Source organism: Meleagris gallopavo, chromosome 8 (genome assembly GCF_000146605.3).
Source record: "Meleagris gallopavo isolate NT-WF06-2002-E0010 breed Aviagen turkey brand Nicholas breeding stock chromosome 8, Turkey_5.1, whole genome shotgun sequence".
NCBI classification, from domain to species: Eukaryota; Metazoa; Chordata; class Aves; order Galliformes; family Phasianidae; genus Meleagris; species Meleagris gallopavo.
In genome coordinates this window covers 26,738,433-26,759,151 of record NC_015018.2, presented here as the reverse complement: position 1 = coordinate 26,759,151, position 20,719 = coordinate 26,738,433, and the positions used below count along the sequence as shown (strand labels likewise).

The following is a 20,719-nucleotide window of genomic DNA, read 5'->3' as shown; positions in this document are numbered from 1 at the left end:
ACCGAGGAACCGGGAGCCCTGTAGCGATGGAGTCACCCGCGGGGCTACCCCGGGGGGGGGAGGACCTGAGCGGCGGTCGGTGCCTCCTGAGAAAAGTGCTCGGAGAGCGGCGGCCCGGGTCGGTGGCAGGTGCCTCCGCTGTAAGTGCCCTTACGCAGTAACTTGGAGACTTAAGAGACTTTGTTTTGGTTATTGCTGCTGCCGAGAGCTTCAACATGATGCTGGCAGAGCAAGCCCAGAAGTGGTTCCCAACTCACGTGCAAGTCACCGTTCTTCAAGCCAAAGGTCTGAAGCCCAAAGGCAAAAGCGGCACCAACGATGCATACACCATCATCCAGCTGGGCAAGGAGAAGTATTCCACCTCGGTGGCTGAGAAGAGCCTGGATCCAGTGTGGAAGGAAGAGGCCTCCTTTGAGCTGCCCGGATTGCTGATGCAGGAGAACCCGGACAGGTACATCCTGTACCTGATTGTCATGCACAGGTCGCTGGTGGGGCTGGACAAGTTCCTGGGACAGGTGGCCATAAGTCTGAACGATGTATTTGAGGATAAGCAAAGAAGGAAAACAGAGTAAGTGATAGTTGTTTCTTTGTTTTAATTGTGGCTTGTTTGCTTCGTATACTTGGGCTTTGGAGGAGAATAGAAATAGAAGCCTTATTATCAAAGTATTTGGAAATAAAACTGGGACGTTTCTTTCTTCTGTGGTGTTCAGAGCCCCAGGGATGGACAGTTATGTCACTGGGAACACTGAGAAGTTCTCTGTAATCACAGCGGTCGTCCTGCACAGGGCAGGGCTGTCAATAACATTAACATTCTTTGACAGATCATTGTTTACAGCGTGAACTCATTGCAATCTGATGATTGCTAATGATTTTTTTTTTCACCATCTGCTCAAGGCAGTATCCCCATTCAACATGTGCCCCAGTTTGAACCATGTCTAAGACTCAGTCTCTCTTGAAGCCTGATGTCATTCTTTCTAAAAATGCTTTTCATCAACTCCTGCAACCAAGTGTCTTTAAATATTTTTTATTTATGTTTTAGTGGCCTCTGAACTGTGACTTATGAAGGCTTGCCACAGCAGTGCAGTGCTTTTCTGATCCTGATTAGTCCTAGGCCGTGATCCTTGCTATAGCAGGCCTCTGCGGAGAGGACAGAAGAGAAAGTGCTATTCTAGTAGCCTCCATCAATACATACGGAAATATTTGTCGAATAAAATTGTCATTTGCCAGCAAATTCTAACACTAGAATGCAAGAAAACAAAAATTTAAGAATCACAGCAGTGTATTAAGCTGAAAAGTAAATGTGTCAAACTGTTGCGGGGCTTTTTTGTGAGCGTTCCTCAACTGAACTAGAAAAATGGTTAGCATCTCTGGTGAGGATATGGTGGCACAAAGATATTTGGTACCAGTGTAATTTATCCTTCAAAGTTTGTGGGAATAAATTATATAGGTGTAAGTAGTGTTTGTATGTCTGGAACTGTTTGTTGTAGGTAGACGTGTCCCACGGAGGTAGCACAAGAGCAGCGTGGAGACTTCTAGGCTAGCTATGTGTAGGCAGAGATCTTCTGCAGTGGTTAAGAGTTAATGCCCAGGTATCTTTCCTCCTCTCCTTTAGAGGTTAATATATCATCTGTAGAGTAGAAGTAACCCTGTGCCCAAACCTTAGCTGTTAAAACTGAAGTCCGGTATTTCTTGTGTTCACTGTGGTGGGTTTACGGTAAGATGCTGGACTTTGCATCAAAGTGACTAAGACTCTGGCATCATTTGTCTTTTGCTGACTGTGCTGTGGAGGCGTCAACTTCCAGCAGAGTCAGAGCAGACGGTTGGAGATGGCAGTCGGTGCAGCAGTATTAGCCAGATCATGCTGATCAGTGCCTGAAAGCCATCCCAGAATCTGGCTCTGCTTATGTGTGGTGGCGTTGAGGTTGAAGGAGCACTGAAGACAGGTCAAAGCTGTCTTTGGATTGCTTTTCTTTTTTCTTCTTTTTTTTCCTTTAATTTTTTAGCAAAATGATATGTTCACTAAACATATACTAGAGAACAAAGCATCCTTACAGAATCTCTTGTGGATTTATGGTGTGATGTAATATACTTTTTAATTGCTTATCTTTTTAAGGGCAAACCAACAGCAATACGGTTATCTTTATGCAATATGTGGTAATGCCTGTAGCTTTAGGCTCTTAATTTCTGTTTACTTTGGGTTCAAGAAGTTTCAGTGCTCTTTAGACATGGATCTTAAGTACTCTTTAATCATCAGTTGTAATTATCTTGCAAGTCAGTAGACAACTGCTTTAGGTTAAACACCTCAATGCTCTGCAGGAAAAAGATGACTGAATAATGTAAAAAGACTACTAAAAGTAAAAACTTTATCAATCTAGATGAAAATAAGCATTCATAAGCTGGAGGAAAATATGTAAATTATTCATGTATTACTATGAATAATATTTTCCTTTGGGGAACCATACACTTAGCTTCGATTTTACTAAAATTGAGTGTTACAAAACCTTCGCAAAAAAAGGTGGAACTGGCAGAATAGACAGAGCGCTTGTTGCAGTGAAGTAAATATGCAGAGCCTGTTAGCATTTTTTTATATGAAGTTTTGTTTAGTGTGGTTTCATATGTGTTCTTTATTCTTTTTTTCTCTGAAGTGTGAGAGAAGAGCTCACTCTGCATGAATGTGCAGCGATGCCTCCCCAGGCTACCACAGAACTGCAGGGGCTCTCCGAGCTGCCCGTGAGCCATACTGCAGGAGATTGGGGCCCCTTGGGAGACTTTTACAAACAGCCTAAGACCTATTTTCAGAAGTTACTTGAGCATTTAAGATTGGAAATCTTATTAAAGGCTGATGGGTGTTAGGCTTCTAGAGCCTAACAGCCCTACTTGTAAAAGTCTTATATATGTGTAAAAGCGTGGCTGGGTGGTTACTGGCAGGTTGGACAGCACGTGCTCTCATACTGCCAGTTTAAATTCTTACGAGTAGAACCATTGAAAATCCTCTTTTCCTATAAGGTCTTTATGTGCTTAGAAGCCTAGAAAAAAAAGGAAATTATTTAGGAAAAAATAATTCAGTCCTTAAGCATTCAGATATTTTTGAAAAGTTATCATGGTTGTCTGCTTCTAGTGCCTTCGTGCAGCACGTGGATGTTGTTGCTGTTTCTCATAAGCAATAGTTGGAGAGGTAGGTGCAGTATTTGTGTGTGTCAGGAGGGCAGACTTTCAAAAATACATTCACAAATGTGATCCCAAACAAAATTCTCTTTCTCTTTTCCCTTTTATTAAATCCTTTTTGATACAAAATATCCCTGGTCCTGAGTTGGCAATAAACAATAGGTAATATGTTGGAGCTGAAGAGCATCTAGCCGTGACTGTGCTGTGGGAACTGAGATACCCAGTGCCTTTTAAGACTGAGTCCAATGTCTTTATTACTGAAGCATTCTGATGGTTGAAAGCTGTACTCATTGTTTCAGAAACACTAATCTGTTTTATTAAGCAATGTTTTTACTTTCAAATATGTTCAACAGGCTTGCGGTGTTATTAAATCCAGAGTTATTTTCTTATGTTGATGTAACCTTAACATTTCTTGCTTTGTTTGGGGATGAATGAGATCCAGTTATTTGATGAAGTGTCTATTGGTAATATTTCTACTTTTTAATATATTTAATAGCTTCCTCTTTCCAACACAGCTGTACATATGGTGCTGTAAGAGACGGACTTGAGAGTCACCAGGGTATTGCAAAAAAGATATTTAATATTCTGCACAATGCTGAATCCTGTCAGCAATTCCCCAGAGCTTTTTTGTAAGGAGGTATGAGAAGTGAAGGCTACCAGCTGATTCTGAATTCCTAGAATTGAAGAGTGTGGGGTGTGTGACATCCAGCTTTTTGTATTTTGTTTTATTTCATATTTTATAATTTGGAAGCGATACATTTACGAATTAGCTGCAACTTGAAAAACATATTGGAGAGAAATAATCCTTCTTTTTCTGTAACATTTTTTTTGTGTTACTTGTGATACCGTAACAGAAAGACTTCGTACAGCAAAGTTTTTAGGCAGAGGCCTTATGGTAAGATTTGCACATTGCGTATTCTAAGAAACTTGCTCTGGAACAAGGTTTAATGAAACAAAGCGATGTATCTACTATAATTCGATAATGAAACTTCTGCATGCATCCTTTTTCTTCCTAAAACTGGTGATTTTTCAATTTATTAAAAGTGAAAACTCCTGGAACAGTTAGATGCAGATGTGGCTCAGATGGTCCCTCTTTAGGTTTCTTCCTGAGACCTCAGTCAAAGCATGTGCAGGATGCCAGCTTATTTTTTCTTTGTTTTGGTGGAAAAAGTGCCATCACCCTGTGGTACCTTTGTAAGTGTATCTCTGGCAACTCTGCTTGTAGTTAGAAATGGGCAGGCTCTTTAACATGCTCTTTTCTCCTAAGTTGAAAGCTAGGTCCAGATGCTGAGAGTTTTTACTGAGCTGTTTTTAACTATTTGAAAAGCGTGGGAGATACAGCTTTATTGGAGATACGTTTCTGATCTTAGATTTCTGCCATCTTTTAATTGTTTGCAGGAGAATCGTATGGCTTTTTTAATTTTAATTGTTAAATACATCTTTTTTTGTCTAGTATTCTAGAATATATGCACCTCTTCTGCTCTTGCAGTTGAAGTTTAAATGATGTTAAATGAATCTGTTGTTTTAAAGCATATATTTGTAAAACAATATGTATTTGTAATTATTTCAATTCAGTTGTTATTCATCATTGCCTTAAGACTGTGATGATTGAACAATGCTTAACACCAAGCAAGTTTTTGAATTACCATAGAGCAAAAAAAGCCATTTACTGATGTGTTTTAATTCACTGCAGTATTTTTCAGTAGCTTTTCTTTAATGAGTGTGCTCAGGTTTTTTTTCTCCTGCATGCTAATGTATCCAGCAATAGAAAAAGTATTTTCTGCTGTCTTCTACCACAGTGTTACTTATTTCATCAGCACTCATTTGGTCCTTGTTGCCCTCTAACTCCAGCCTGTTTATTGCCCATTCCTTTGCTGGCTTTCTTGGAGAGCTAATTTTATTCCTCATTCAGCTGATGTAGGATGCAGCACTGCTCAGGAATGCAGAATGCAGAGGGAGGCAGGCGGTGGTAGTTATTACTTCTTACAGAAATTTTGTTGGAGGAGACTTTTTTGATTTGTGACTTAATTCCTCCTATCCCTGGTTTATGTAATACAACAGCCTCCCCTTCTCACCTCCAGATTGCAGCAGTATTGACAAAAATGTTTATTTGAGCATAATACAGTAAAGGAATCTTGGCCTTATCTAAGATGTTTCTCTGCTGACATCGGTCATATAAAATAATCACAAGCAACTCATGAAATGAGTAAAAAAACCTAAGGAGTGAACTGATCAATACCACTCTATTGTAAGGACTTCTCCTTATGAATACTGAGCTTCCTGAAAGGTATGAAAATGTTGTGACTTCCTCCAAATTAATGTGAATTTCTTCTTGGGAGCCCCCCCTCTTACACAGGAAGGTTCCTCTTCGATCACCTCTGCCCTGCCTGCATCCGCAGCAGCAGGAGGGTGGGTGGCTTCAAATGCAACTGGAGTGATGAGTAAGCAAACAGCTGCTGATAAACAGGTTGTCATGGATGGGCTCACTGCTTGCTGATGAGCAGCGCTTTTTAAAAATCAATGCACAAGAAATAATCCACAGAAATAATGAACAGCCTGGCTGGTCCATACAGATTTGCTCTGTTGCTTTCATGGTAGCGCTCAGGAAATGAAAGAAAAAAAGTTAGTAGTGGGGAACAGAGGAAAGATGGTTAAAGAGAAAAGCAAAAAAGTAGAGCCTGGTTGTAGCTTTATGAGATTATAAGTGTTCTAAAATGATCTAGCAATATTCCCAGCATTTACATTTCGGCAACAAATGTGAGCATATACAGTGAATAAGTCATAATTCTGACTCAGAGGCTGAGTGCCATCTGGATTGAAACGCTTGCACTCCATTTTCTGTGCACACACATGCTTACAAAAAGCTGCAATAACTATCCTTAATTCTCATCACTTCAGTTACTTTCTAAAATAAAAGTTTTCACGTGTAGTTTTTAAGCAAAATAATACCTAGTGTAAATGAAGGCCACATAATTACCTTGATTCCAGCTGATGTTAGTGAGCCCCTTAGTAAGGGCATTGTTACGTGTGTCACTTCCCATATGTTTTGTGGTGTTAAATGTCAGTCTGTAATATTTATTTTTAAACTCAATTTTGTATATCTCATTTCATTTGGCTTCCAGAAAGTAATAATATTCATCTTTGTGAATGTCATCACTTATCTTAATAAGTAATCCATTTTCTTCTTCATTTCCCCTCATGCGCTGTGTATGCCATTTTCCTACTTTTCCATCCCTTTGGCCAGTCTCTTGATGTGATATCTAATTGACTTATTGGGGAAAAAAAGGTTTCTGAATTTTTTATTTCTATTAATTTGCTGCTAATGAGTATGTTAGATGATTCTTGGCTTTGAATGTTGTTTTTTTACCCATTAGCTGGATAAATCTAACATTTGTGTTAGTAGGATTTTGTGAAGTGTCTTCAGCGTACCTAACTTAAACGTACATAATCTAACATAAAGCAGCAGTTCTTTCTCATGGCAGCTGATGGTCATGTTCACTCACTGGGAATTTGGTGATTGTTTTAGGGCTGATTTTGTAAGTACCTGCTCACCTCCTGGTAATGGTGCAGCAGAATTCCGTAGCAGATCAGGCTGCTGGTTTTAGCTATAATATCAAAGTTAGCAACCTTGTAGGTGCTCTGATTGCTTGGCTTTTTGCAGAGTTCATTCGGTGACTCGGGAATTAAAATCAGGATTTTGCAAGAAATTTTGAAGGTAACCTAAAAATTTCAGCAAAATGCAATTAGATCAACTTGGTAGGTGTTTACAGAGTGAAGGCAGAAGAATGTATATGAGAAGCTTTGAAATGAGGGAGAAAATTCTTCTGTTAGTTCACCTCTTTGGCACTGGCAAGGAAACTGAATCAGAAGGTCCTGCCAGCATGCAGAGTGAGTTTATATTATGCTTACAAAATAAAAGTGATCAGAAACTTGTGCAAGAGAGGGAAAGCCCATTAGCACACTCAAAGCCATATGAGGAAAAGAAGCAGTGGTTGTTCTAATGGAAACCATAGGGAAAGAGTAGAAAATAGAGGGTGTATGGACGTTGTCCTACAGAACGCTGGAAGGTGAGAGCAAGCAGTACGAATGTGATTCAGAAGGCAATAGGGCTCCCTTTGAAGTTAGGAAAATTTGCCAGACTTTGTACAAGGTCTGTTTAAATAAAGACTGTCTGCAAGACTGGATGTAATATTTGGTTATTAAATAAAAGGGCATCTGCTCTCATAAAAGCCACCCTGTTTTTTTTTTCATGTGTTATTGGCTATTTTCCTACTTTGTGCAGGCTTTCTATAGAATAAGCTTATGGCAGCTTGACAAATGGAGTATTTATTGTGGCTAAAAGTACTGTAAACAAAACCAAAATAGCAATTTTTATTGGCTTTTATAATACATTACAATTTTTTAAATTGGCAGTGGTATAGTGGAATTTAGTATTTTGGGACCCAAATGTTATCTGAAAACAGTGGACTTCATTTTCCAATTCTTTTTCTATTATGTACAGTGCTGTTGTTCTATTTGTTGCTCACGCCCATGTGTTGTAGAAACAGATTCTAATAAGAAACATTTACAGACTCAGTTACTCACTCATGTGCAGCTCCACACAAATGCATTCCTTGCATTTGTTCTCATCTGTTTAAAAAAAAAAAAAAAGTAATAATTATTTGTCACTGAATTTGAAGAAAATCATTGCGAGTGCTTCTCATATTGTCTTGTATGAGCAGAAGCATGTGGACCCTTCATGATTCAAGATGAATTCTCCAGTGTAACAAAAAAAACCCCACCTCCCTTATGTGCCTGTAACGATTAAATATATGTGTTTTATACAAAGACCTGACCCAGCAATCATTCTTCAAATAGAAATTCCACTGAAGTCCAGAGGAATTTTGCTAGAGTAAAGAGTTTGTGATTAAATTCTTTTGGGATCGGAAGTAGTGTAGAAAGTGGTACCATCACATGTGGGGTCTGGTCCCTTACAAGTCTCCCCGGTCTTATTAAAGTTACTTTGTTTTCCCAGCTGAACTTACCTTGGTGTGAAGTCCTTTAGAGTCTGCTTGGAAAGTAGATGTACAAAGCACAGAAAGCAGTGTAGTGGTTGTGTGCAGAAGTTCTACAGACCTGGTAAATATCAAAATAGCATGTGTGGATATGTCATTAACAAGGAAGTTTTGATAGTAACAGAGTTATTAATTCACGATAAGAATAATTGGGTTAAATTTAGTTTTAAATGAAAGAGCTTTCTTCAACAAGCAAAATCTTAAGAAGCTGTTGATGTAGTTCTGAATCAAGTTAACCAGTGTCAAACATCAGTTTGAAGTTTCAGTAATTCCTAACTAGAAACATGAAAATTCATGAATCTTATCAGAGATACAGTATGAATGTTTAAAAGATATGAGAGGAGGGAAAGGGAACACGTTTCCTTACGTTGCAGAGTGAGCTCATAAAAAATTTGAATGTAAAAAAAATGAAGTCCTCTCTGCCTGTTAAGCCTTCTAAAACACCCATAAGCCTTATATATATTTATATTTAGAGACTGTGGATGCCATCCTGCACAGCACTTTCTTATTGTTTTTTGGTGTTGGTTTTTTTGTTTGTTTGTTTCTTTTCACACAGACCAGACCTTTGGAAAGTTATAAGCAAAGACTTGCTTGTTATGTTTTGGGTTTTTTTTATTTCATTGCTATTATTTTTTTAAGAGAATATAAGAACATATTTTCTTTTAAACAAAGTATTCTAAGTTGTCTTTTCTTTTTTTTTTTTTTGTTGATATTGTAAAAAAGGGTTTGCTCTTGATTCTGTTGTGTATGTTTCCTTTAAAGACTCTGTAGACGTCTTAAGCAGTTTCTGGAATCAGTTACAGAGGAGTGAAATCTTAGTAAGTAAAATGAAAAATGATCCCATCTTCTTCAGACACTTAACATTCAGTTTTTGCACTTCATGTAAAACACATAAATGAAGTTATCTCACAACAGAAGGAAAACTGTCTCCCTAGAAGTTGAATTTTCCTTCAATGATGTCCTACCTTTTTGAACTTCTTGATCTCTTGATCTGGTGTCAGTGTCAGGACAGAGACTTTCTGATATTTCTTAATTACTCTGCTTTAGAGTGGCATATAAAACTTCTTGGATATCACAAGGCAACAAAGTCACAATACTCTTTATCCTTTCATTATTTCTTTGGAAGGTCACCTTTGTCAACTCAAAAAAATAGTATATCTCCCTGAAAACTTGATTTCTTCTGTCACCTTTAAATATATTTATGAAATCTGAAAGGAAATTGAGGGCTATTTTTCTCCTTCCCTGACCTTGTTTTGTGTATTTGACAGTATTGAATAATGTATGTATAACTGCATAATCAATTTTGCATCTGTGTTGATAGGCAATTTCATTTCTTAGTCTCCAGTTCAAAAGTTACTTCATCATGATAATGTACTCTTGTGTTGGCGTGCATGCATGCATTTCTACTGACAATGTGTTCCCAGAAGGAGTGGTAAAGCAGTAGGAGGGTGTTGCTACTTGATATTTAGCTAAGCCTTTTACTCATCTAACTTAGGTAACCAGAAAGCTAGAAATATGAGTTAGAGCCTGTTAGATAGTTTCAAAATTAATAATTTCATAAAATTTACAAGAGATTTTTCCAGGGCTTCTAGTTCAGCATCACCTCGAGGCAGGTGGAGGAACTTGTCCTTTGGATGACTTGTCTTCCCCTTCCCAAACCTTTTCAGGAAGGTTGAGAAGTAGTGTTATTTCTTCTCCTTAATAATGCCAACCAAATAAATCATTTAATATTCTTCACGTGTGAGAAGAAGTATAAGAAAAGCTCTCATGTCCTCCAAAAGGAGAGAAAGAACAGCAGTGGGAACATAAGCAGATGTGTTCAGAGCACTTCTGTGGAACTGGAAAATTGGAAATGTGCCCTTGTGCCACTTTTGAAATAGGAAGAAACTACTCATGATGAGTGGGGACAAGGTCAGTCATTCACTTAGGTAAGGCTGTGGAGGAGGGACTGAGTCTTAATTCTACTGCTGTGTCCAATAGACAGAGGAGCAAGATGGATAAGTAGTCAGATGTCTGCTTAATGATAAGGTCTTTGTTGAAACTGAAGAAACACATATATTTTTGAAACGAGTGACCTCTTCAATTGGAGGTTTGGATCATGTTTCCAAAGCCTGTGGAGATGCTGCTGAAGTTAATCCTACCGGTTACCTGCAATGAAGGGCAGTGTTGGATACACTGATGCTGTTCTGCCACTTGTGTTTGTGACAGCTGCAAAACCAAAATGATCGTGGAGTGTAAATCATTCCAAGGTCTTGGATATTTCCTTATTTGTTTCTGTAATAAATATTAGGTACAAATTCTTCTTTGTAATCAGAGGTGATCCCATTTGCTTCAGTGAAGTTTAGAAAGTTTCCACTGAGTTGACATGGATTCTTGAAGTGAACAGAGCAGAGAGCTTCCTGCTTCCTAGTTATTGCATGTATCCTCTTTCAAAACCAAGTATGGACCAAAAAGTTTTTCAATATGGGAATATTGTAATTTTTTGGTATGGAATTTGACTTTCGTATTTTTAATTATATAGCCAGATGTTAATCAACTAACTAGATTTTAATTGCTAGCTTCCAGAGAGCACAACTTAACTTGCTCCTTTTCTCATTTAAGGTGGTTTCAACTAGAGTCCAGACAAGGGAAAAGAACCAAAGACAGAGGAGAAATAAAGGTCAATACTCAGTTTATGAGGAATAACATGACAGCAAGTATGTTCGATTTGTCAATGAAGGACAAAACCAAATCCCCTTTTGCTAAACTAAAAGACAAAATGAAGGGTCGAAAAAATGATGGGACATTTTCAGATACGTCATCTGCAATCATTCCAAGTACTCACATACCTGATGCAAACGTAGAGCTATGTAGTGGTGAAGTACAAATGAAATCAAAACCAAAAAAGCCTTTCCTTTTGGGACCTCAGAGGCTATCTTCAGCTCATTCGATGTCAGATTTAACAGGATCACACGTCTCCTCAGAAAAATTAAAATCCAGCACAGTTGGCTACTCTCATCTTTTCAAGCGTCAGCTGGAATCTTTTGGTTCAGTTGATGAAGGAGGTAAGTAAAACTCACACTACTCAATCATGACCATTACAATTATAATTCCCTGCTTCTAGAGCATGCGAAAGTCTGTTTCTTTAGTTCATGAAGCAATTATGAGGCCAAAAAATAATGAATTATTGCTGGCCTATTTTTTCTCTTCCACTAGTTGGAAGTAACTTATAAATGCCTTTAAGAGCGTAAGGAATAACTTACATTGGTCATAATGTATTATAATTTTTAATTTTTCTCGTGTCCTCATTTTGAGAGTATCTTGTAATGAAACCTTGCATTCAAAAGAGAACTCTAGGCAACGTAATACAGTGTGAAGAATAAGTCTTTTTTAAAAAAGTTAAAAACTATCACCAAAGTTTTAAATCTCATTTATACAAATAAGTGAAAGTGCTTTGCATCACTTAAAGTTATCACACAATAGATTACTGTCACTTTATAGCTACAGCTGTATTCCTTATAGAATCTAGTTCTCATACAGAAAATAAAAAAATGCTGTAGTTTCTTCCTTAAAGACTTCAATACCACGAAGACAATGCCAGAACTGTTGATATTTTAAGAATAGATTTGTTATTCAAGGGTGTTTCAGACTGAAACCTCAGTTTCAAACCTTCTATACTGAAGGTAAAATGGTTTATCTGTGCATCTATGCTGTAGTATCTCATCAATAATGTACTAATGCCAGATTGTTTGCAGGGAGTCTAAAATCTCCGCATAGGAGGACATTAAGTGTTGATACTTCTAAAATGAACCAACTGGACAGCACAGCTGATGAAACTGCACCAGAAGCACAAAACGACCCATTTACCAACGTGAGTGCTTCATTACCCCAAAAATTCGCTACGCTGCCAAGACAGAAGAATCCATTTGAAGAAAGCCCAGCAACGTGGGATCAAAACATAAATCTGTTTTCCAAACCTGTTGAAATCAAAAAAGAAATTAGAAAAGAGAAAAAAGAGAAAGTTAGTCTTTTTGAAAGAGTGACTGGCAAAAAAGATAGCAGGAGGTCAGATAAACTTAGCAATGGGGGATCAGAGAGCTCCACTGACTTGAAATCACCGAGTGCATTTGGTGAAACTCATCAGGAGAGTTTTGATTATGAGTCGACTAATCCGTTCATGACAAACTTCAAGCCTACAAGCATGTTGCCATCTTCAAGGTAGGTTTTGGCTGTATTTTGATCTGCTATCTTGAACATGTTATATAAATGAAAATGTGAAGTGTTGAGGTACTTAGTATTTGTGCTTCATATTTATTTTTATCATTGTTAATCCATTACTGGGTAACATTTATGAGCCTTTAATGTAATTTAACTTTTTCATTCTATATTTTATTTAGAAGTTACATTTATATTAGTAATGTGACTCTTCTTGGGTTTGCATATGCAGAAAACCTTGCTTATTGCTAGCTATTGCACTACCCTCAGTCTAAGGCAAGATTTTAAAGGGAAAAGTTTTAATTGTAAGGGTAAGATGGAACAGAATAAATAAAAGACTTGAGTAATGAACGCAAATGCTTTGAAAAAAATAGGTTTAGATTCTATATGTTAAACCACAAGAACTAGAGACCATTCTGTTTCTAAATGAGAGCATCTGCCTGGGCCTTTATCATGCCTGAAATCATTTGGCTCACTGTAGCTTTCCTGAGTTCATGTGTATTCAAGGCCTTATACCAGGCAGCAGTTTATATGCTAAACAAAATGACTTGAGTTATAGGTGTTGATAAGAAACTTGATTTAAATAATCTATTTTAATCTTTGTTTGCTTATCAACAGTTTCCTTGTTTTCCTTAAATTAAAAAATAAATATATACAACATTTCACTTCACTTTTTGCTTTTGTTTACTAGATAGACTACATACACAGATGTGTATGCACACGCTATATATTCTATAGCCAGTGTTCATGATTAATCAGGTAATTATTTTTATTCATCTACATTCCTAAATTTTTTTGTACATTAATATCAGAAATTAATTAGTAGGTCAATCTATTGTATCCTAACTTTTAATTCATAGTTAGAATATATGCACTTCTGTTTTAAAATTCAAATCATTTTCTCAGCAAAACTAATTGTTGTGAATTAGATAAACTGAAATGGGCCAACTGTAGAAAAGATTAGTTGTCTACAGGCTCATACAGACTTCAGTGACTCATCTTCTTAGTGCCTCCTACAAGTCAAGCCAGTTCTACTGTCTTAAATAATGTATTTACAGCCAGAGTCTTAGAATATTATTTATTTAATAAAGGATTTCTCTAGATTAAAGCGAGGTTAGGATGTAGCTTGGTTTGTCAGAAGTTAAACTTTCATTTAAATAATCTCCTTTAAGCAGAACTAATTTCAATAACAATTAAAATTACATAGCATTTAATATTTTTAAAATGAAAAAATGTGTTCGGGCAGATGCTAGATATCAGTCGTGAAATCTTTTGAAGTTCTTGAATGCAACAGATCTTGATAAATATAAATCTTAAACAATAATCACGATGGACTTGTTTTTTCTTTGTTTTGTAATTAAAAAGCTCATCACAGTGCCCATTCAGAAGGGTTCTGGTCTTTCGTTCCCTCTTTTTGTGTGAGTCTCTTTTACTAGTTCTTGACTTTTATGTAAACATAGCTACTTGTCTTATCAAAAGTTTTTGTTATTTCCAAAAACGCCAAAAGTAGAAAACATTGTGACCATTTTTATAAGTTGCTACTCTGGAATAGTATGTATCATGCAATAATTTATGTTATAAGCTTTTCTACCCTCCACTATTATGGTCTATGAGCATCTTTTTAAAAAAAGTTCACTTTCTTTCATATGTATCTTGAACAATGATTTTCTTTTGAAGTAGAAACTAATTCAAAATGTGCATATTTAATAAGTTTACAGTTTAAGTTTACCTTTTATCTGCAGAGGATTTGTTGAATAGAATCCATTTTTAATTTTTAGAATTAGTAATACTGTGAGGAAAGAGTTGTATAAATCTGTGAGCACAAAATAAATGAGGTTGAGTAACAAATTCAGCATGCAGGATGCACACATGGGGAATTTGGATTTTGTGTTGCTGTTTATTTACTCAGCATGCTGTTAAGCTTTTTGATGGATACCATCTTGCAAGTAAAACAGGCGGCACGTTTTAGAAAGGTGTGTCCAAAATCAGTGTTCTGGGGTGGATGAGGAGTTTGCTTTGTAGTTCATCTCCCAGTTATCCCTGTGTAGCTATGCCTTGCTTTGAATGATGGAACAGTCATGGATTCCTGTCTGATGAAACTGAACAGGAAGATGTGTGGTTAGGCCATGGGACCAGGCTGGGGCTAGCAGTACAAACTGGAGGAAGAAAACAAGAAAATTTCACACACTCCCAACACACCTCCTCATCCCGAAACCCACAAACCACTAAACCAACCAGTCCAGGCCAGTAATATGTATAAATAGATTAATTAAAAGCCTTTTAATATATATTTACACCTCAGGTCAGCCACGGAAGACTTATTTGGTTTTTTTTTCCCCTCTGTCACCTAGTTAACAAGACCCCACAGGGTTTATCCAATTTCATGAGTGTAATCCAGTCATTATGAACCATCACTGTATGTTTACCTTAAATTGAAGGAGGTCTCAGTTTGGAGACACCTCTGTACCTCCTTTCTTTCTCTTTTGTTCTTAGTTTCAGTGATTCTTCTCTCCCAGATCCTTTTGTCCTTTCTTTGCATTCTTGCCTCCCTGCATAGCTGGAATCTGTATAATCTGTACTGACCTTACCTGTCTTTGTAATACTAAACATTTCAGCAGTCATCTTTTTTAATCGGTGTGTTTATAGTCAGCATCATCAGTAGAGGCTCCTACTGCTACTTATATCATATATAGATTTGTTCTCTTTTTAAATAATTTTTATCAATGTCAGTTTGGTTAACTGCTTTAGGACATGTGACGTTTGACTTTGCCTGGCTAATAATCTCTTTAGAGCAAGGTGACGAATTTTAGGTTAGGAGTCAGTGGATGCACAAAAGACTACCAGTAGAATTTGTGGTTGTGCATTTTTGTTTAAATGTTTTTGTTGCTGTATTACCGTTGTTCTAGAGTTGCCATCAAGGCAAAGACTACTTTTGTCAACTGCAGAAGTTATGAATCTGAACAGCATTAAGACAGCAGAGATGCAGACATGCATTTCTTTCTGCAAAATGGCTGTGGCAGAAGGACAGATTGGACGTGTGGTGGGCAGCAGCAGCATCTCTAATCACTGTAATTAGACTTGGTAGGAGTCAAGGCTCCCAACTTTTTGGTGGGAGATTATTCTTCCAGTGCTCAAATGTAGAATGAAGCAGAGTGTCAAATGGCTGTAAACAGGTAAAAGGATGAGGTCGTGTTTCAATGCATGAGTAAGAAAACCCCAGTTCTTTTCAAGATGGGGAGAAAAATATATAGTTTCTTCTGTTGCTAGCTGCATGGCCATGTGTGTCTTGATCCTGATATTTCTATACAGTGAATAACATTGTAAAGGAGCTTTTCAGCAAGTTTGTTGGGCCTTGGATCTTCCCTCAAGTCCACCTGAACTGATTTGGTTGGATAGTCTTGACCAAGCAACAATTATGTGCAGAGCTGCAGCTCATAACATCAGTGACTGCAGGCTGGGGGAGCTGCTCAGCAGAGCTTAACGTTATCTTTAGACACATTCACTAAAATTAGTTTTGTTGTCTTGGCTTTCAAGTGCTTAATTTGCAACCACGTGGATTTTGTATTGAACACAGTTACAGAAATTGACAGTAATCCTTGCAAACAAAGATTTTTTTATTTGCAGTGACCAAACCTTATGCATCATTTCTCAGAAATTGTTTATGTTTAGGAGAATACACTACGGTAGGCTAATAAACTGATGTGAAAATTTCTCAATTTACACCACTTGACAAGTGCTAAGAGAAAAGCATCTTTAATTTTAATGTGTTATTAAGACCTTTTTAGAGAGATTGGACAAGTTATTAACAAGGTCCACTGAGACAGGAGACGGGTAATTAACAAGACCTACAGAAAGGGAGTTTAGGTAATTAACAAGATCTTAGGCACTGGACACAGGGAAACAAATAGTCCAATATTTAAAGCTGACAGGTTGTTACTAGTCTGATCAAATTCCAGGGAATCTGGATTGATAGGTGCGAGCTCTCTACAAAACATTATATGTAGTGTGTGTATGTGTATCTTATGTATATGTGCATGTGTGTGTGTGTCTGTATGGCTTGTTTTCTATGTATAGAACATGAGTGTGTGTATATATATATTGATGTATGTATACATGTGGAGAGAGACACATTAAATAAAAATAACTTACAAAATAGCACTTCCATCATATAAAGGAAGTAAAATAAAGCTTGTGCTGCCTACCGAATGCTGTTTCACTTTTTCTCAAGTTCAAGCAATAAATGTGTTATGTTCTTACTAAGAAGTATGGGAGATGGAATAATGGAGGGAAAACAAGTATATCTTACTGGATTCACTGTAGCCAATGTGAATAATGCTCATATAAACATCGAGTATTGGCTAGCTGGAGCCTAAGGAAAAGCTGATGTTAACCTTTAGGAATTATTCACACGTAGTTGATCTCTAACAAGTTCACTGCTCTCCTTGCTAGAGCAATGAAGTCTGTTCGGACATTTTGGCATATATTTCTCTCTTAGTCAAAAAATGACATCAGGTGAACTATGCTCCTTTCAGAATTTTGTTTTATCTTGAAATAAAAGGATTTTTTTCATTTCACCACTAGAATTTGACTTCCCATGTTTCTAGTCATATGTGGCCATTGCCAGATAAAATTTTGATAGAGTATGGCAGTTCATTAATTATTCTGTAGACTATTAGTATTTATTAATTCATTAAAGCAAATATAATACTGGCATGTGAGAGGAAACAGGAATCTACAAAACAAAGAGAAGTCATGCAAAGATTCTAAGTCTATGCTGCTAAGACTTAGCATCTGATTTAGGAAGATCACTACTCCATGTGGTGAGAAAATAAAGAAGTCTTTTCTAAAGCTGCTACAAATCAATGATCATGTTGTTTGTTACATTACGAGGATGGGTTGGAGCAGTTGATTCCTGGAGAGAGATCATAAAAATACTCAGTATTTCTACAATTAGTAATATTAGTACTTAGTGTTACTTTACTGCTGACTTCACCACCAATCACTTCTTAGTATATTCTAAGTCTGTTTTAGGAGTGCTGTTTTAGAAGTTCTTCTTGATGAATAACAAAACATTTTTAACCTTTAATTTTCTGTTGGTGCACATCAGGCGTAAAATCTTTCTTGAATGGCTTTGAGGCATATCATCTGTCCCATTGGGGAGTGTGCTGCTGGTTCTATTTGCTTTAAAAACAATACTGAATAGTTATATCCAATTTCTTTATTAATAAATCCAGAAGCAATATAAAACCGATATTTTTTTGTTGTTGTTCTTTTTAAGAAGGAAGAATTAGTGCTATTTCTTTAAGCATTCAAAACCATTTTCTTAATTTTCAATACAAAGTTATACTTTGGGGTCACTGTTCTTTTTGGTTGGCTCACATATCTCTGTATGTAGAGTCTTCTTGTGAAGGTGCTGGCACAGCCTTTAGTGTAGAGGATTGTTAGTAGTCTCCCGGGGATAAATAATTCATCAGTTTTTTAGGCATAGCACAGCTGCCTAATAAAAGCAGAAATATTCAAATGCTTTACAATGCTAACTTTTGTATAAAACTGTTTTTGTTTATGAACATTGTTGAACATGAACGTTCAGTTGAGCACACTGTGTAGATCACTTTTGGATCTAGATGTCTCATAATGAGTGAACTCACATGAGTACTGCGTCCAGCAGCATGCAGCTACAAGTTCCATTATTTAAAGATACTTAAATATTTGGAAGCAGAGGGCTGGCCATCTGATAGAGCTCACAAATGCAGCCCTGCACACCTCCTGGTCCCTGGTCTGTCTCCAATAACCTTGGAACCAGGTGCCAGCCTGCTGTGGGTCTCAATTCATGATTTTTTTAAATGAAGTTATTTACATGTATGCACAGACTAGGGATCCAGCATACCTTTTTATATCTGCTCCTCAGTTTCCTCACAGATTTGTGAATGACTGCATCATGTTAGTTGTGCTCTTGTATCATCTTTAATTGATTTAGTGCATCAGAAAAAAAACACAGAAAAGCTGTTTCAAAACACGTCATTTCAAGTGCAAAACAATGCAATTTCAAAGTGCTAAGGCTGAATTGTTTAAGTACTGTCATCTTGTGTTGCTGTTAGTCTTAGAAACAGTTTCTTAAGTGCGTACAGTGAGGAATGTTCAACGTTTCAGGTTTGCTTCACTTCTGCTTTCTTCAGCTCTCATTCAGTGTCCACTTTTGTTTTTGTGCACAAGAAGGCAGAGTGATAATGCATTTGAGTGTGAAGAATACTGACTTTTAATGCCTTGCTGCTTAATATGAAGAACAGATTAAAGCCAGTATATAAAAAACTAGATTGTTGATAAGCATGTTAATGGATTTAATTATTCTTGTTACGGAAAGCACTGGCTTTGTGTGTGATGTTGGTCTTGTCAGAGATTCTTTACCATTGCTAGCCATCGTAAAGTTAGTATAACTCTTCCTAACAACTTTATGTGGCTTTTCTTTTAATATTATTTTTGTTAAATCGTTCAAGTTTTATATCTGATAGGTGCTGTGCTTCTGTATACTTGCACTGTGGTGTTTTTACTGCTCTAAATTTGAGATATACCTGAAGCACAGGAGAGAAGGCTGTTTCCTGGAAGTGCATATTGTCCAGGACTTCTGGGACTTCCTCATCTTCACAGAGCCTGCTGCTATCAGGAGGGCTACAGAGAGCAGCAGTCTGCTCATGAACAGGAATGTGTGTAAAGAATGTGTGTAGATGGGAACAAATGGCTTGCAGTGAAAGTGTATCTTACATTCAAAGTTTGGGTTTTTTCATGCAGTTAACTCCTGGCGTAGGACGTCATAGTAATATTAAGAAAATGGAGTGATAGCAACACAAAATGATATTCTTTTTGTGTCCTCATGGGTTACACAAACTCCAGAAGGCCTTGGAACACATCTTGACAGCAGGACAATTTATGTAGTGAAGTGTCTTAAGTGATGTTCTCCAGAATCTGATTGGGAAATAAATGGCAATGAGCTTGCTCCATGCTTGCTCAGCTGCCAGACATGACAGTCATTCCTTCTCAGAGTATAAAGTGATGTCTGCATTGCCAGACACAGCAGGCTAATCATATTCCACAGAAAACTAAGTTTCTGAATTTCATTATCTGTATACAATTGTATTCATTTCTTTTGTTTTTCTATTAGATTGCTAATAACTTAAACTGCATCCTAATATTTCAGGTTTCTGGTGTGTGTTATGATAATCCAAAGAAAAAATCATAAGCAATATAATAAGAAATGTAAGTGCAAAGACCAAGAATTAGGAAGAGAAAGAATTTTTAGACTCGAATGGAAAATGATCACGGTACAGCTTTGCTAATTACCTGTGCAGGTATTATTTCTATTAGAGAGCAAGTTAGTACTGGGTATTTTCTCAATATGTCAAGTTAACAAAGAAAATTTCAGTATTTTGAATATTAAATGTTAATGTAAATTTCCTAGCTTTAATTTGTAATACCATACAATACAGTGATCGTTTAAGTACTGTGAGAAATGAAAGATAAGTAAAGAGCTTTTGCTCCTTAGGAAAATATGACTTCCATACAGCATAGTGGAATCTGACTCCCATTCATTATGTTGTCAGAGTAAATGGTTCAGGCACTAAAAATGTTTCAATCAGTTATAGGAAAGATTTTTTTAAAAACATGGTTTTAATTTCTAGGCATTTAGAAGCTAAATATTTAAGCAGCCACAAGTCAATGTTTGAATTTTTAACTACCATTCAGCTTCAGGAGACAAAATTACAAACTCCAGTTGTAAACTGGTGCTTGTGATACTTGAGCTACATTTAATCTTAAAAAAAGGTAACTCAGATGGTGATTTACCAGCCCAGTGCTCTGTGCTGTAGTGCTTCACCTTGGCACCTGAGCTGCTTCCCTGCACACCATTTCTGGTTGTTTCCACTACACTGACGTTTCTACACAAACTGCAGATAATCAGCTTGGAATGTAACTGCCTCATAAAGTCAGTGTTAGGAAAGAAGTGTGAGAGCTTCTTGTTGTTCTAATGAAATGCATTTAACTAAAGAAAAGAACAAGAAAGTAGAAAACAATATAGTTGTTATAATAATGAAGCAGTCATCCAAAACGCTGTACAGAGTCAGTTATAGTATGTCTGTCCCCAGTATAATTTTATACTAGATGTATTTCTCATTGCTTTTCTTCCCCCAGCAACGTGGTAGCAGGGAAGCATTCTCATGTCACATACTAAAGTTGAAATCCAAGCTAATAAACCCCAGAAATTCTAACGAGCTTTCACTGTTCAGTGAAAAATGTAAAGAAACAATTCTAATAAA

General features: G+C 36.9%; 1 protein-coding gene across 1 annotated transcript in view; it reads left to right on the top strand.

The window, feature by feature from the left end:
- The first annotated feature begins 6 nt into the window (after positions 1–6).
- The window catches only part of RAB11FIP2 (RAB11 family interacting protein 2), a 32,794-nt gene continuing 12,081 nt past the window's right edge, over positions 7–20,719 (top strand). The window contains exons 1-3 of the mRNA XM_003208191.3: positions 7–568; positions 10,821–11,263; positions 11,954–12,416. Coding sequence (XP_003208239.2) covers positions 216–568; positions 10,821–11,263; positions 11,954–12,416 — 1,259 coding nt within the window. The 5' untranslated portion in view covers positions 7–215. The remainder of the gene's footprint in view (positions 569–10,820; positions 11,264–11,953; positions 12,417–20,719) is intronic.